Genomic DNA, 15,835 nt, shown 5'->3' with positions numbered 1-15,835 from the left:
ACCCTTGCACTACCACACTACAAAGGGTTAACCCTTTCACTACCACACTACAAAGGGTTAACCCTTTCACTACCAAGCTACATAAGGTTAACCCTTTCACTACCATACTATAGAAGGTTAACTACAGAAGGTTAACCTTTCACTACCACACTACAGAAGGTTAACCCTTTCACTACCACACTACAGAAGGTCAACATTTCACTACCACTACAGAAGGTTAACCTTTCACTACCACACTACAGAAGGTTAACCTTTCACTACCACACTACAGAAGGTTAACCTTTCACTACCACACTACAGAAGGTTAACCTTCTTTCACTAACACACTACAGAAGGTTAACCCTTTCACTAACACTACAGAAGGTTAACTACAGAAGGTTAACCTTCCACTACCATACATAGATAATAGAACAAAGTGATGATGACAATAGTGATAACAGTAGTAGTAGTGAACAATAGTGAGTGGCAGGATTCAATCAGACAGTAGTAATAGTGATGATGGTATACAGGTGCTTCTCAATCAATTAGAATATCGAGGAAAGGTTCATTCATTTCAGTAATTAAATTCTATACATATAAATGAATTACACACAAGAGTGAAATATTTCAAGCATTTTCTTAAAGATTTGATGATTATGACTTACAGCTAATGAAAACCCCAAATTCAGTATCTGAGAAAATTCGATTACATAAGATAAGACCAATACAATTATATATATATTACAGAAATGTTGGCCTACTGAAAAGTATATGCACTCAATACAATATATGAATCAATGTGGCGTGGCCTGGAGGCAAGGCAACTAATATATTTCCTGTATATTCTAATTTATTGAGATGCCCCCGACACACGGTCCAAACCATAGTGACTCTCTAATGGAGAGAAATGTATTATATCTCAATACTTTTTGTCCAACGAGCTCAAAAAGTGGGTCCAAGTCTGTACTGTTACAAGTAATGGATCGGTATCAGACGATACTCCGAGCCCAGGCATCAGTACCGGCAGTGATGAGGTGGGATCGGTATCAGACGATACTCAAGAGCCCAGGTATCAGTACCGGCAGTGATGAGGTGGGACCGGTATCAGACGATACTCAAGAGCCCAGGTATCAGTACCGGCAGTGATGAGGTGGGATCGGTATCAGACGATACTCAAGAGCCCAGGTATCAGTACCGGCAGTGATGAGGTGGGATCGGTATCAGACGATACTCAAGAGCCCAGGTATCAGTACCGGCCTGAAGGGATAAACAGTCTGATTGTCACTCCGTCTGACCTCGCTGTGGAAACGTGTCCACAGCGTGAAGAGCGGCTGGCAACCAGCAGAGGGCGGTGTAGTTACTCGAGTCCTGGACTCATCTTCAGGACTCGTGACTCGACTCGGACTCGAGCACCGACTGCATTCGGACTCCGACTTGTTAATTGATAGTTATTTATTTTATATACGTTTTTTGTAATGGGCCCTAATCATTTTGCATAAGATATCGATGGCGAGTGCATTTGTTTGGCTATTGTGTCACAAAGTAAATCAACTCCTTTTTTTGAAACGGTGACCGCTGTGTCATTTATGTTTAACACTTTGAATGCCCAGCAGGGGGCGCACATTTAGTGCTTGAATGCCCACCTCCACTTCAATGTTAGCATTAATATCGCCTAATCTATGTTTTAAATTATGGCTATGTGTCTAATCTGCCCGTCGCATTATCAATGACCTATTTCCAGTCAACATTGTCGAAGCAGATTGTTTTTTTTATGGATTCATTTCCGTTTCATAGCATTTAGAAAACCCCTCGTTTTCACGGAGAAAAAAAAAGAGGATTCCATGATAATCGCCCCGTACTGTAATATTCAGCCCTAGTCTGTGTGTATACTCTGCTTTGGTCAAATCACATTCAGCACGCCCTCACCCACACGCAGCCTATGCAACATTGTACCCCGTATGTAGCTAGGTTCCCTAGATAGATGAAACTTCCCTTCTCAACCAACCCATTAGATAACAACCCATATAATAGCCGTGTTTGTGTTTGTTTTTGCTCGTGTTCTATATAGTGTAAGTTATATTTAGTTTGTTTGTTACGTTTGTTAGTTTGTTAGTTTAAACTTTAGGATAGTTGTAACGTTAGTTTAGCTTCGCTTTAACGTTAGATAATGTACAAAATAAACGTGTTTCCTGTGTTTTATTTTTAAACCCCCCGACCGGAAGTATTTATGATGCTTCGCTGTCTGCTTGTGTAGTCCGGTTCTGTGTTTGTTCAGTTGGTGTCTGTAGATTGTTGGTGAACAACTAACTTTAGGTTAGTTTTAACGTTAGCTAGCAGCAGGGATTGACGCCGTTGTGCAAATGCAGACAGCTACAGGCACTCGAGGTCGAGGAAGAGCTGCTGAATTTAAATCGGCAGGAGAGAGAGAGCTCGTCAAATGTGGCTGTGGTGCGGTCGTATAGGCACGAAAGTGCAGCTCGAACTACCTGTTGTATTAAATTTATTGATTGCCGTTTAACTTGTCCGTGTCCAGTCCTTTCGATTAGCCCCACCGTTCATTGTAAAAAATTATGCATGTAATTATATTAACGTTACTGTGTTGTTGTAGCTATGTTAATAAATTCTGAATGGCATTAACGTTAGCTGGCTGGCTACAACGAATTCTCACAAGCTGGCATAATTTAAGATATAGTTTAAGCGTTCGCAAATATCCCCGTCCTCCCATTGACTTCAGTGCTGGCACGCTAGACCTAATTTGGTCATATGGGCGTGGCTCTGAATGAGTTAAGAGATTAAAAAGAGTATAGTAAAAAGAGTATAATAAAAGGAGTATAATAAAAGGAGTATAATACGGACCTTTAAAACAGGTGAAATGAGTAGAAAGACGTACCTTCATCTGCTTCATGAGCTCGAACATCTGCTCTGGAGGCAGACTGGCCACGGCGCGGCTGATGGACTCCGGGGCCTCGTCCGACTGAATGTTGTCCCCGTAGGGAGACTCGATGATGGGGGCCCCGGTCCCCAAGCCTGTGGAGCACAGTCAACATTACAGACCTGCCCTGATGGCTCTAACCCAGGGGTCATCAAACTACGGGTCACCACCCAAAGTGGGGTCGTGGGTAGACGACAGTGGCAAGTAAAAAAAAATATATATATATATATATATATATTGGCTAAATATGCCTGGTTTTATAAATGTGTATTGATAACATAGTGCTGTAATAAAATGTTCTAATAAATATGCACGATATATCCGATGCTTGTCAGTCGAGTCAGTTATCAGTTCAACAACATGTGCTTTTATTGTGATATTCCTTAATTCCACGTTGAAATCACACAATACATGAAGTGTGGGGTCACCAAAAAAATACCTAAATAAAATGGGGTCGTGGTATAAAGAAGTTTGAGAACCCCTGGTCTAACCGAATGCAAAACCAAAAGCACTCGTTTTTTCCCCACTGAAAACAGAAATCTCGCTCTGAAATCCCGCGAGGCGCGAGTTGTCGCAGGAAGACAACACTGGTCAGCTGTGGAGCACGAGAGCGCACCGCGGAAACCTTGTTGCGTTGAAAGCTAGCTTAGCGTTATCTGAAAAGATCTTTTTAAAACAGCGCTTTGTGTTTGTGTATTTCCAAATTGTGCCAACAACATTCATAGATCCAGTATCGATACAGACATACCCGTCCATGAGCGGAGACACCTGCTGCAGACAGAGTGGAGGTAATGTAATTATTACAAATGATAAACGGACTCAACTGACAATACGCATCAAGCATTGGGTATATCGCTGTGCGTTGTTATGTCTGCGGAGTGAGAGATAAAAAAAATCGATAATGTGTGTGTGTGTGACTCAATATCTCGTTATTGCTGCTGCCATGCTCTTTAAAAGATGCATTCTAAAAATGTATTTCCCTAAACCAAGGGTTCTCAAACTTTTTTATACCACGACCCCATTTGATTTCAGATTTTTTTTGGGGACGCCACACTTAAATTAAGGAATATCAAAATAAAAGCACACGTTGTTGAACTTGATCATGCATATTTATTAGAAGATTTAATTACAGCACTATGTAATCAATACACATTTATAAAACGAGGCATATTTAGTCACCTACCCACGACCCCACTTTTGGCCGCCCCCCCGTAGAGTTTGAGAACCGCTGCCCTAAACAATTACCCGAGTACCACTCGAGTGATTCATGCGAGAACATCACCGTCAGAACGTCGTTTGTAAAACAACACTTACTCTTGAGCTCCTCCTTGTTCTTCTCGCTGGCGGCGTTGTCGACACGGAGGGCGCGGCCGCTGAACTCCCTCCCGTTGAGGTTGCGCATGGCGCTGAGGGCCGTCTCCTGGTCCTGGTACTCACAGAAGCCATATCCCTTCGGCTTCCCGGTCTCCCTGTCGTACACCAACCTGGGAACCGGGCAGACGTGAACGTAAATGGCTGCTTTTTTATATATCGCTTTTTATCCAAAGCGCTTTACAATTTGTTGCTCACATTTTTACCCGTTCACTCACACATTCACACACCCGACGGCAGAGCCAACCTGCTCATCGGGAGCAATTAGGGGTTAAGCGTCTTGCTCAAGGACACATCGACACGCTGCCCGGGAATGGAACCGGGAACCTCCGGATGGCCAGACGACTGCTCTACCTGAGTCCCGAGCCACTGTCGCCCCAGTGAACGCTGACCGGGAATGGACAATAACCAGAGAGCTATTGTAACCCTTATAATGGCTCGGTATATACATGCCAACAATGGACCTATCTCAAACCCTGCCCTCTTTTCTTGATCCTCCAATCACAGCTGTCGCTTACCTCAGACTTCCTCGTACAAACAAAGTTTGTCCGAGGTAAGCGACAGCTGTGATTGGAGGATCAAGAAAGGGGCAGGGTTTGAGATAAGTCCTCGAGAGGAAGAAGGCCAACCCAACGGAATCTCTCCCAGAGCATGGTGAGGGAACACTACGTCTCCCCAGTCCTTGCATCCCCACACTGGCTCCCGGCGAAACAAAGAATACATTTCAAGACCATCATGTTCGCTTACAAAGCCCTAAGCGGTCTCCAAGCTCCAGCTAAACACTTTTTTTTTTTAAATATTTTTGGTAGATTTGTATTAGTTTATTGGACAAGTCCGGCAGAGAGGAAGGATGGGAGAGAGATACGGGGGGGGGGAAGACATGCAGCAAAGGTCGCAGGGTACGGGAGTCGAACCCGGGACGGCCATGTTGCACTACTGCAGTGCGTTACGTGGTGCGTAGGGATGGGTATCGTTAGGATTTTATCGATACTACTACTCCTATCGATACTGCTTAACGGTTCGGTACTTTATCGATACTCTTATCGGTTCTTTTTGATAATTTTTTTATGCTTTTTATATTTGCAGTTGAGAGCATTGGTCATCTCCCTACAGTAAAGATTAGAAATGATTGAATTATTGTAAATTTGTGTGGAGTGGTGGGAATAGCTGCTTCAATAATAACTTATAACAACAACAGACAAGTTAGACAACTATGTATACAAAAAAAACGATATACACTGAATGATTAGTTGTTACCTAAAGTCCTTGGACTCCACTGTAGAGAACGGGTGCAGGCCTTTGACAACAAACTTTGTCACAGCCCTGTGACACTCGTTCACCCTATCCTCTGTCATCTTTCCTCTAGCTGCTAGGGAGAAAGGACTTTGGGTGGTGGAGGTAGAGGGAGGATGTGTGGTGGGCTCACTGGCCTGGGACACTGGTGGCTGACCTCAGCTTGACGATCTATAAAAAGTTTTTAGATTGTAGTATTTGTAGCTAAACAATTATTTTGTTTATTAGCCTATTTGTAATAATTCGTTATTAGCCTAGGAAACTCCGTATCTTGGCTTACCGGCTGCAGTGGACGTGGATGCAGATGGACCACTGCGCGCAAGGCAGTCGAATACGGCGCATTTCTGCACACTAATATAGTGTTTTGCAAACAAATGTTTTGATAGATTGCTCGTATTGCCAGTGCCACCCTTACTGGCAAATGTTTTGTTGCACTTGTGAACGCTTCGCTCTATCCGCCATCACGACTCAGTCCATGCAGAGCTGTCTGTGTCTGTGTGCAGCGCGCGTCAGCACGGAGACAGCGCTGAGATGCTTCCAGCTGCAGCACATCAGGTGTGCGGGGCTTGTATGTGCGGGGCTTGTAAGCGCTGCGGTCTGACGTGCTGCAGCTGCATACTATTGACAGCGCTTTCATTAAGGAGTACCCGTATGTATGTGTAGCGCGACTCGCGAGGAGTGTGTGTAATAATGACTCGCTGCGACTCGCTTCTCGTGCAGAGACAGAGAGAGGAGAGATCGTTCGCAACTTTTAAATAATAATAATAATAATAATAATAATTTCTCTAGAGTATCGATAGCAGTACCGAGGACGTCGGAGCTTATAAATACTCCGGTATTTTCTAATATAGTACCGGTTCCCGTTTAAAACCGGGGTCCGGGGGGCATCCCTAGTGGTGCGCCACCCGGGCACCCCATCCACTAAACACCTTTAAGGCTCAAAACCCACCTTTTCACCATAAAAAAATCCTTAAGCTAGTTTTGTGTTGTAGTGCGACGGGTGTATTATGTCCGGCTGTTCTCAGTCTGCTTGGTTGGCCTGTATGTATTTTTTCTGTTTTCTTATCGTTTCCCGTCTGTCTTTGTTTTCTATTCTTTCCCAGCGCTGCGCCCCGGGCTGATGTAACTACTGGTTGAGGGGCGCAATATGAATAAATTTATCATATCATAAATCATATCATGAAACCTGATGACCGTACAGCCAGGAGCTGCTTGTCTTGGAAAATAGTATCGTGTCCATAGCTCTGTTTAAATACATATTCTCTGTACAGCCTTGACTAGTTAATATAGTTAACTAGTATACAGCCCAGACACTAGGGGGCGACAGTCTTAACAGTGTTCTTAAAACAACAGCCAAGGCCCAGGAGGTGTGACATGTGGCCTCGTCTCCAGTCTCGCGTGAGACACGCCAAACCCCCTAAACCCATCTTTGTTTACCTTTCTCTTGTCATATCCGTTATTAATTTGTCATCTTTTTGACATCATGTCAACTTTGTACTTAATTGTAACAGTCTGACCAGAGCTCTCTCTCACTTCCTGGTCAGACGCTTGTGTGTACACATTTGTCTCCGATTGTAAACTGAGGACACTCTTTCTGTGGCCACAGAAACAGAAATAAACTATGTTCTATTTCTAATACAATTTGACTAGGGGTGTAAAGGTGGTACACGTATCCGTACCGAACCCACCCCACCCCCTCTATGAGGAGCTAGTCAAGATGAGAACCCCTCCCACCCCCTCTATGAGGAGCTAGTCAAGATGAGAACCCCTCCCACCCCCTCTATGAGGAGCTAGTCAAGATGAGAACCCCTCCCACCCCCTCTATGAGGAGCTAGTCAAGATGAGAACCCCTCCCACCCCCTCTATGAGGAGCTAGTCAAGATGAGAACCCCTCCCACCCCCTCTATGAGGAGCTAGTCAAGATGAGAACCCCTCCCACCCCCTCAATGAGGAGCTAGTCAAGATGAGAACCCCTCCCACCCCCTCAATGAGCTAGTCAAGATGAGAACCCCTCCCACCCCCTCTATGAGCTAGTCAAAATGAGAACCCCTCCCACGCCCTCTATGAGGAGCTAGTCAAGATGAGAACCCCTCCCACCCCCTCTGAGGAGCTAGTCAAGATGAGAACCCCTCCCACCCCCTCTATGAGGAGCTAGTCAAGATGAGAACCCCTCCCACCCCCTCAATGAGGAGCTAGTCAAGATGAGAACCCCTCCCACCCCCTCTGAGGAGCTAGTCAAGATGAGAACCCCTCCCACCCCCTCTATGAGGAGCTAGTCAAGATGAGAACCCCTCCCACCCCCTCTATGAGGAGCTAGTCAAGATGAGAACCCCTCCCACCCCCTCTATGAGGAGCTAGTCAAGATGAGAACCCCTCCCACCCCCTCTATGAGGAGCTAGTCAAGATGAGAACCCCTCCCACCCCCTCTATGAGGAGCTAGTCAAGATGAGAACCCCTCCCACCCCCTCTATGAGGAGCTAGTCAAGATGAGAACCCCTCCCACCCCCTCAATGAGGAGCTAGTCAAGATGAGAACCCCTCCCACCCCCTCTGAGGAGCTAGTCAAGATGAGAACCCCTCCCACCCCCTCTATGAGGAGCTAGTCAAGATGAGAACCCCTCCCACCCCCTCTATGAGGAGCTAGTCAAGATGAGAACCCCTCCCACCCCCTCTGAGGAGCTAGTCAAGATGAGAACCCCTCCCACCCCCTCTATGAGGAGCTAGTCAAGATGAGAACCCCTCCCACCCCCTCTATGAAGAGCTAGTGAAGATGAGAACCCCTCCCACCCCCTCTATGAGGAGCTAGTGAAGATGAGAACCCCTCCCACCCCCTCTATGAGGAGCTAGTCAAGATGAGAACCCCTCCCACCCCCTCTATGAGGAGCTAGTCAAGATGAGAACCCCTCCCACCCCCTCTGAGGAGCTAGTCAAGATGAGAACCCCTCCCACCCCCTCTGAGGGGCTAGTCAAGATGAGAACCCCTCTATGAGGAGCTAGCCAAGATGAGAACCCCTCCCACCCCCTCTATTGCCTCTTTTCCATTGCATAATACCTACTCGACTCTACTCGCTTTAGGTACCTGGTACTTCGTTCGTTTTCCACTGCAGGTAGTATTCAGTTTCATCTCCGTGTGGGGAGGCGGGCCGCTGGCGTACAACATGAGAGCTCCGTGAGCATAGCTATGTCCGTGGGGGCTTGGAGCAAGCCAGAGTAAACACAGTTTCAATCAATAACAACATTAACCAGACTCTCGTTGGGTCTATTCTGCTAACGTTAACGTTACCTCTCGTGTCTATTCTACTAGCGTTAACGTTACCTCTCGTGTCTATTCTGCTAACGTTAACGTTACCTCTCGTGTCTATTCTACTAGCGTTAACGTTACCTCTCGTGTCTATTCTGCTAACGTTAGCATTAGGTAATAACGGTTTAAAATGGATGATGATGAAGTTTTACCTCACGTTGTGTCTATTCTACTAGCATTAACGTCACTAGTACAAACAATCAATAGGGAGTTATATTGATCACGCTATGTACGCTAGTAGCCACAATGCTAACTCTTATAATGGTCAAACGCAATCACATTAGCACATAAGCTAACAACAAGCTTAACAAATCAGCTATCTTATTGTGAGACTAAACTCTCCGCTCTTGGTGGTAAATTGTGTTGATGTTGGTTGTTTCATCAATAAATGAGGCAGAACACAGTGAATGTATCCTTTTGTTTATTGCACTTGTTCCTGCTGCAAACAAATAATGAAATCCTAAATAAATAAAATAAATAAAGATGGCGGTGTTGTGTTTTGTGCAGGACGCTCCAACGTGTGACGCTTCTCTCTTCTGACCAATCAGTGGTCTGCAGTGTTTCACATCACTTTTCTGGTACCACTTCTACTCGCTTGGAGTTGGAACCTCGACAAAGCAGGTACTAAAAAAGTACCCGGTACCAGGTACTTTTGGCAATGGAAAACCGAAAAGGCAGAGTAGAGTCGAGTAGGTACCATGCAGTGGAAAAGGGGCAATGAGGAGCTAGCCAGGATGAGAACCCCTCCCACCCACTCTATGAGGAGCTAGCCAGGATGAGAACCCCTCCCACCCACTCTATGAGGAGCTAGCCAGGATGAGAACCCCTCCCACCCACTCTATGAGGAGCTAGCCAGGATGAGAACCCCTCCCACCCCCTCTATGAGGAGCTAGCCAGGATGAGAACCCCTCCCACCCCCTCTATGAGGAGCTAGCCAGGATGAGAACCCCTCCCACCCCCTCTATGAGGAGCTAGCCAGGATGAGAACCCCTCCCACCCCCTCTATGAGGAGCTAGCCAAGATGAGATGTTGAGAACCCGTCCCACCTCCTCTATGAGGAGCTAGCCAAGATGAGAACCCCTCCCACCCCCTCTATAAGGAGCTAGCCAGGATGAGAAGTTGAGAACCCCTCCCACCCCCTCTATGAAGAGCTAGCCAAGATGAGAACCCCTCCCACCCCCTCTATGAGGAGCTAGCCAAGATGAGAACCCCTCCCACCCCCTCTATGAGGAGCCAGCCAGGATGAGGAGCACGTACATCCATAGACTTATCCCCCCTGACACACCACTGAATGTAGGGCAAATCTCTTTAATAAATAGAAATATTTTTTTTTGATCCACTTTTTCTCCCATTTTCTATATTTTTCTCCCATCCCAATTTCGTATCATCCAATTCAACCCTCCCCTGTCACGAACGCTGTTTCTTGCCTCCCACAAGCCGGCTGCAATGTGGACTAAGTCATACATAGCACAAGTCCCCTCCGGTACTTGAGGTAACAGCAGTCGCATCTTTTCACCTGCGCAGCTCGATCTCTCAGTGGCGAGGAGTAACGCGTGGGAGGCTCACGCTGCCCCCGACACTTCCTGATTCTACTGCGCAGGCGCACCAACCGACTTGTAGGAGTCGCTTGTTCACAACGCCCGATCCCCACCCTTCAGTTTCCCTCCCCGTAATACGGCCAATGTGTATTACTGCGGACGACCAGCTAAACTGAAAACAATGTGGAGAGCTGGATTCGAACACGCGAATCCAGCGTCTCCACACTGGTGGCGAGTGCCTTGCCCACTACACCACCTAGCCGCCCTAATAAATAGAAATATAATGTAACTTGACATGATTATTATTCTGTCGTCATAATGTGCTGCCTTCTTCTGGCCACTACCCTCCGGCTCCCGTCTTTGGCAAAACCACACCACTGCCCTAGAGCAGCAGTTCTCAACAGGGGTGCCGCAGAGAGCTGCCAGGGGTGCCTTGAGATTTATAAAAAAAAATTAAAATATTTTTTATTCTTTTTGGATTACAGAAAATTATCACTAAAGTGCTATCTGTTGCAGCTGCACTGTTTCCCATGAAAATACCATATTTGGATAAGTTTGACCATTTCTCAAAATCATTATTTAATAAAACACAGAAAAGGATCACCAAGTTACTCTGGATAAAAAAAAAAACTTTACAGACAACATTGAGACAAAGCTTCCGGACACATCTCCTCCAAACTCTTGGAAGAACTCATTGAAATCTCATCTGATACATCCACCTGGAGAGCTAGTTTCAGAGTGTGGTGCTGAGTACCAAGTATCTCATGATGCAGCAGTTAAGGTGTTGATACCATTCAGCACCACATATCTGTGTGAAGCTGGCTTTTCATCCATGACAGCTCTGAAAACTAAATGTAGGGCCAAGTTGAGCCTTGAGGATGACATGCGTGTTGCCTCATCAAAGATCTCCCGGCGTATTGACCATATTATTAGCCAGCAGCAGCAGTCCTCGCATTGAGCTAGAAATGTCCACTGAGTGAACGAGTGCTTATTTTCTGTATTTATTTATATTTTTTGAGAAATGGTAACTTGGTGATCCTTTTCTGTATTTAAAAAAAAAATACATGATTTTCTGTTTTTGAGAAATGGTCAAACGTATCCAAATATGCTATTTTTATGGAGAACAGCTGACCTCTCACACAGTATTTGTGCAATCCACTGCCACATCGCCGGGATGTTGCTAGCTAGCTACGCTGCACTAACGTTAGTTGGTCAGGACAGTACAGCCGGCGGAACAAGGACGAGTTGTGCGCGTTGCACTGTGGACTCTTGGAGAAGTGGAAGAGGTTCCTTTAGCTTTTGCAGCCAGGAAAGTGTAATATTATAGTAGTGATATTGGTTTGTATCGGTCAACTTTTCTTTTGCAACTCAAGTTACACATCATTGCAGATTAGAGGGTAGGAAAGACCGTCTTCGTTCTGGTTTCTCGTAGTGAGATAGTAGCACGCTTCCTACTGGTCAACATACCGGTAGATCACCTCCGAGATAACGAGGTGTGTCAAGTGTTCCTCCTTACCTGAAGCTGACGACGAGACCCACTTCAGAGAAGATGTCCTTCAACTGCTCCTCTGTTGCTTCGTATGGAATGTTTCCCACTGAAAGAGAAGTCAAGCTTAAAGTCACGCTTTTCCATAATGTTTAGGCTACGTTCACAGCACTGCAGGCAAAATGGCCCGAATTTGATTTATTTTGCTCATATTAAGATGTGATTTTTTTCACAACAGTGTGAACAGCTACAAAATCACAATGTGGTCCTAAATCAGATATAAGTCAGATTTTTGCAATGCAACCTCAGTCTGAAACTGAGTCGGGAGTCACTCAGTGGATACAAACATGGAATCTGATATTGACCACATTTAAAACATTTAAATATTATTATTATTATGTGAACAGCCAAACAAAAAAAGCTTATTTGAGCAATGCATGGGAATTGAGCACTAAGGTCGCTTTCACACAGGGGCTGTTTGGTCCGGACTTTCGGACCAGAATTCAATAGTCCGGTTTTTCGGGTCTGTGTGAATGCGCGTCGAACTCGGTCCGCGGACCAAGCAGGCGAACTCTAGTCCGCCTGAAAACGTAGGTCTCGGTTCGGCTTCAGCGGACCAAACGCGAACCAAATATAGGAAGTGATTATTATTACCACTGCTTGCAGCACTCACTGCAAAACAAGCACACTGCATCTAATCTCTCTATCTATCTATCTATCTATAATATATATATCTAACTGTGCATCTTGGGAAGAAGGAAGAAAAACGCGGCTTATTATTATTACCGAGGCGCACGGCATTAATAATGGATCAATGCCACGTCAATACTATTATTATTATATTATTATTATTGGTCTACAAGTTGTTTAGCGAGAGGATGGTGGTAATGTGCTTCAATAGAACAATGGATCAATGCCATGTCAAAACTCGCTCCACACACACGCGCGCGCACACACACGGCTTGCAGCCACACTGCCACACACACATTTCCACTGTCCAATAGACAAGCGCCCTTTTCGACCGCGTGACATTGTTCAGAAGGTCTCGGTGCGCTGACAGATTTCTCTATAGTCCAGTCATTATATGAAAAAACCTAGGACAAATTGCAACAGTAGCAAACTCAACTGATTTTGTATCCTCATTATGTCCTTAGTGAGGGAAAAAAAGTCCCAAGGAATCCCATCATGGGAAAGTTTTGAAAACGACCTATATATATTCATATCGAAAAATGCCTGTTATAACATAGTGGTGAAAATTTTACTTTTAGATATCACTATAAAAACTCACAAGCTGATTACACACACAAAGACAAGAAAAAAAGTCAATCACAACTTCATTGAATTATTCTGTTTACTCATGCAAATCACACATTATCTTATTTGATATGCACCAATTAGCATACACACCAGAACTAATCAAAACATTTGATAAAGACATTTTTTTCTTCTTGGAATATTAGTAGATAGGCTCTGTGGAGCTCAGTCCTCGAGGATGGGGCTCAAGGGTTTATGTCCGTGGGGATAGGTCCATGGAGATGGGTTTTTTTTATAATAGGCGGAAACTACATATTTGTACAGCATGCAAAACACTACATGATTCTTGCACAAAACTACATGGGCTTAACATAAATTTGGTATGTCTGTATAGGGGAGGCTTGTAGGTACCCATGTAACCCATTTCCATTAACATATATTGAGGTAGAAGGCCAAGAGACCATTTGAAAAATGGTGATGGCCATATTTCCCTCCCCAAAAAATCGTCTTAACTTTGAATAATTAGGTATGTAGCCCCCTTTCCAATGAGGTAACATGACATGGTTGGTCTCATTGGAAACCCGAGATTGTCTAGAATCAAATGGTATCTTTACTTTTGAGCTACCTCAAAATTTGAACGCGTCACAATCTCTGAAAGACAGTGTCGTCAGTGATCCTGCCAGCAATCAAGTACATTGAAAAAAAAACACATTTCCCATGATGGGATTCCTTGGGACTTTTTTTCTCTCACTAAAGACATATTGAGGATACAAAATCAGTTGAGTTTGCTAATGTTGCAATTTGTCCTAGGTTTAGCCTAATTCTGGCCTATAATGACTGGACTATAGGGGTAACAAAACATTGAAAAAAAACACATTTCCCATGATGGGATTCCTTGGGACTTTTTTTCTCTCACTAAAGACATATTGAGGATACAAAATCAGTTGAGTTTGCTAATGTTGCAATTTGTCCTAGGTTTAGCCTAATTCTGGCCTATAATGACTGGACTACTATGTGAACGCAAGCGAACCAAATGAAGAATGCAACAATGTTGCAACAATGTTGCAACTTCACCCCCAGAACCGCACCGAGTCCACCAAAACTATATGTGAAAGCGACCTAAATGAATGAATGGATTGATTGAAAACTTTATTAACAGATTGCAGAATGGGTACAGTACAGTACAGCTCAATACACACAATTGTTAAGGGGATGCAGACCAGAGAAAGACTTTCGTCTGTTTACATCAGGGTCCCCCATTTTCAATTCATCATAAATTATGACATACACAACATGCATGACATTTATGGCATAGGGACATACTAAGGCTTGCAGTGTGAACGTAGCTATATAGTCTCGTTTTGCATGAACATTACTTTCCACTACTAGACGTGTAATATCATCACAAACATTATACAAACCCGTGGGGAGGAGAAGAAGTAAAGGATGTGTTCGCTACCTCGTTGCCTGTTAGCTAGTGACTGACGTTAGCTGAGGATAGTAGCAACACAACAACAGCACCGTCACAACGACGGCGAACTAGAAAACATCATCTCATACCCGTTTATCAAACTCAATACATATACAATAAACAACATTCTTACCAAACACTGAACGCAGTGAACGATCCACCGCTGGATCCCTGCCCGCGGCCGCGACAACTGCTGCAGCCAGACCCGCCATTTTGGGGATAGAAATTAAAGTGACACAAAGTAACACCGGAGGACGCACGTCATATCCGTTTTCAGTACTTCTTCTTCTTGAATAAATGAATGAATGAATGAAAACTTTATTTAACAGATTGCAGAATGGGTACAATACAGTACGGCTCAACACATACAATTGTTAAGGGGATTCAGACCTGAGAAAGACGTTTGTCTTGTTTCCATCAGGGTCCCCCATTTTCAATTCATATAGACATTTATGACATACACAACATACATGACATTTATGGCATAGGGACATATAGGTATTTAGTACTGATACATTTGTGACATAAACGGTATTCCAATATACAGTACTGTTACCCCTAGATCCTGACAGAGTATATACATATGATGGGGAGGGGACTGTACATTAGGGGGGGGTGGGTGGGAGAGAAATATACATACGGCGGGGAGGGAATATATACATGCGGTGGGGAGGAGACTGTCTATTAGGAGGTGGTGGGGGTTTTGGGCATTTACGGTGGCCAGTTTCGAATTGCAGCCTCCCGTAGGTGCTCTTTAAGAGCGGTTTTGAATGTGGGCAGGGATTCACATTCCTTTACAGCATAGGTGTCAAACTCATGGCCCGCGGCCAAATGCGGCCCGCCACGTCATTTGATGTGGCCCCCCAAGAGCTCTGGTAAATTTTTTTTTTTTTTTTTTTTACATTAATCTTGGGTTAAAAAATAGCGGCGTTAAAATAATTGTGGGTTAATGTGTTAATAAAGCTTTGACAGCCTTAGTTATTACACATTCTTACACATACATGTGTGTTGAACATCTGAGGTATTGATGAAGTAACAAAGGAAAAAAGCCAAAAGCACTTACTCCTCAGACATTCTTTGACAATTTTACAGCCCAAAATACAAAAAAGATCCAGGCGGAATAGGTAACAAAGGGTTGAAGAAATATTGTCTGAACTGTCAGATGCAAGCTGGCTGTGTGACATAACCGAGCATCTCGCTCAATTGAATAA

General features: G+C 44.5%; 1 protein-coding gene across 2 annotated transcripts in view; it reads right to left on the bottom strand.

Moving 5' to 3' along the window:
* The window catches only part of cstf2 (cleavage stimulation factor, 3' pre-RNA, subunit 2), a 50,675-nt gene extending 35,816 nt beyond the window's left edge, over positions 1-14,859 (bottom strand). For both annotated transcript variants that reach the window (XM_084331563.1, XM_084331564.1), the window contains exons 1-4: positions 14,758-14,859; positions 11,930-12,008; positions 4,226-4,395; positions 2,870-3,006 (exon numbers count right to left, since the gene is read on the bottom strand). In XM_084331563.1, the coding sequence (XP_084187689.1) occupies positions 2,870-3,006; positions 4,226-4,395; positions 11,930-12,008; positions 14,758-14,836 (465 nt within the window). In that variant the 5' untranslated portion in view covers positions 14,837-14,859. The remainder of the gene's footprint in view (positions 1-2,869; positions 3,007-4,225; positions 4,396-11,929; positions 12,009-14,757) is intronic.
* Positions 14,860-15,835: the final 976 nt, after the last annotated feature.

This window comes from Notolepis coatsorum, assembly GCF_963971535.1.
Source record: "Notolepis coatsorum genome assembly, chromosome: 16".
NCBI classification, from domain to species: domain Eukaryota; kingdom Metazoa; phylum Chordata; class Actinopteri; order Aulopiformes; family Paralepididae; genus Notolepis; species Notolepis coatsorum.
The sequence above is the reverse complement of the archived record's forward strand: the minus strand, read 5'-3'. Positions and strand labels throughout refer to the sequence as shown.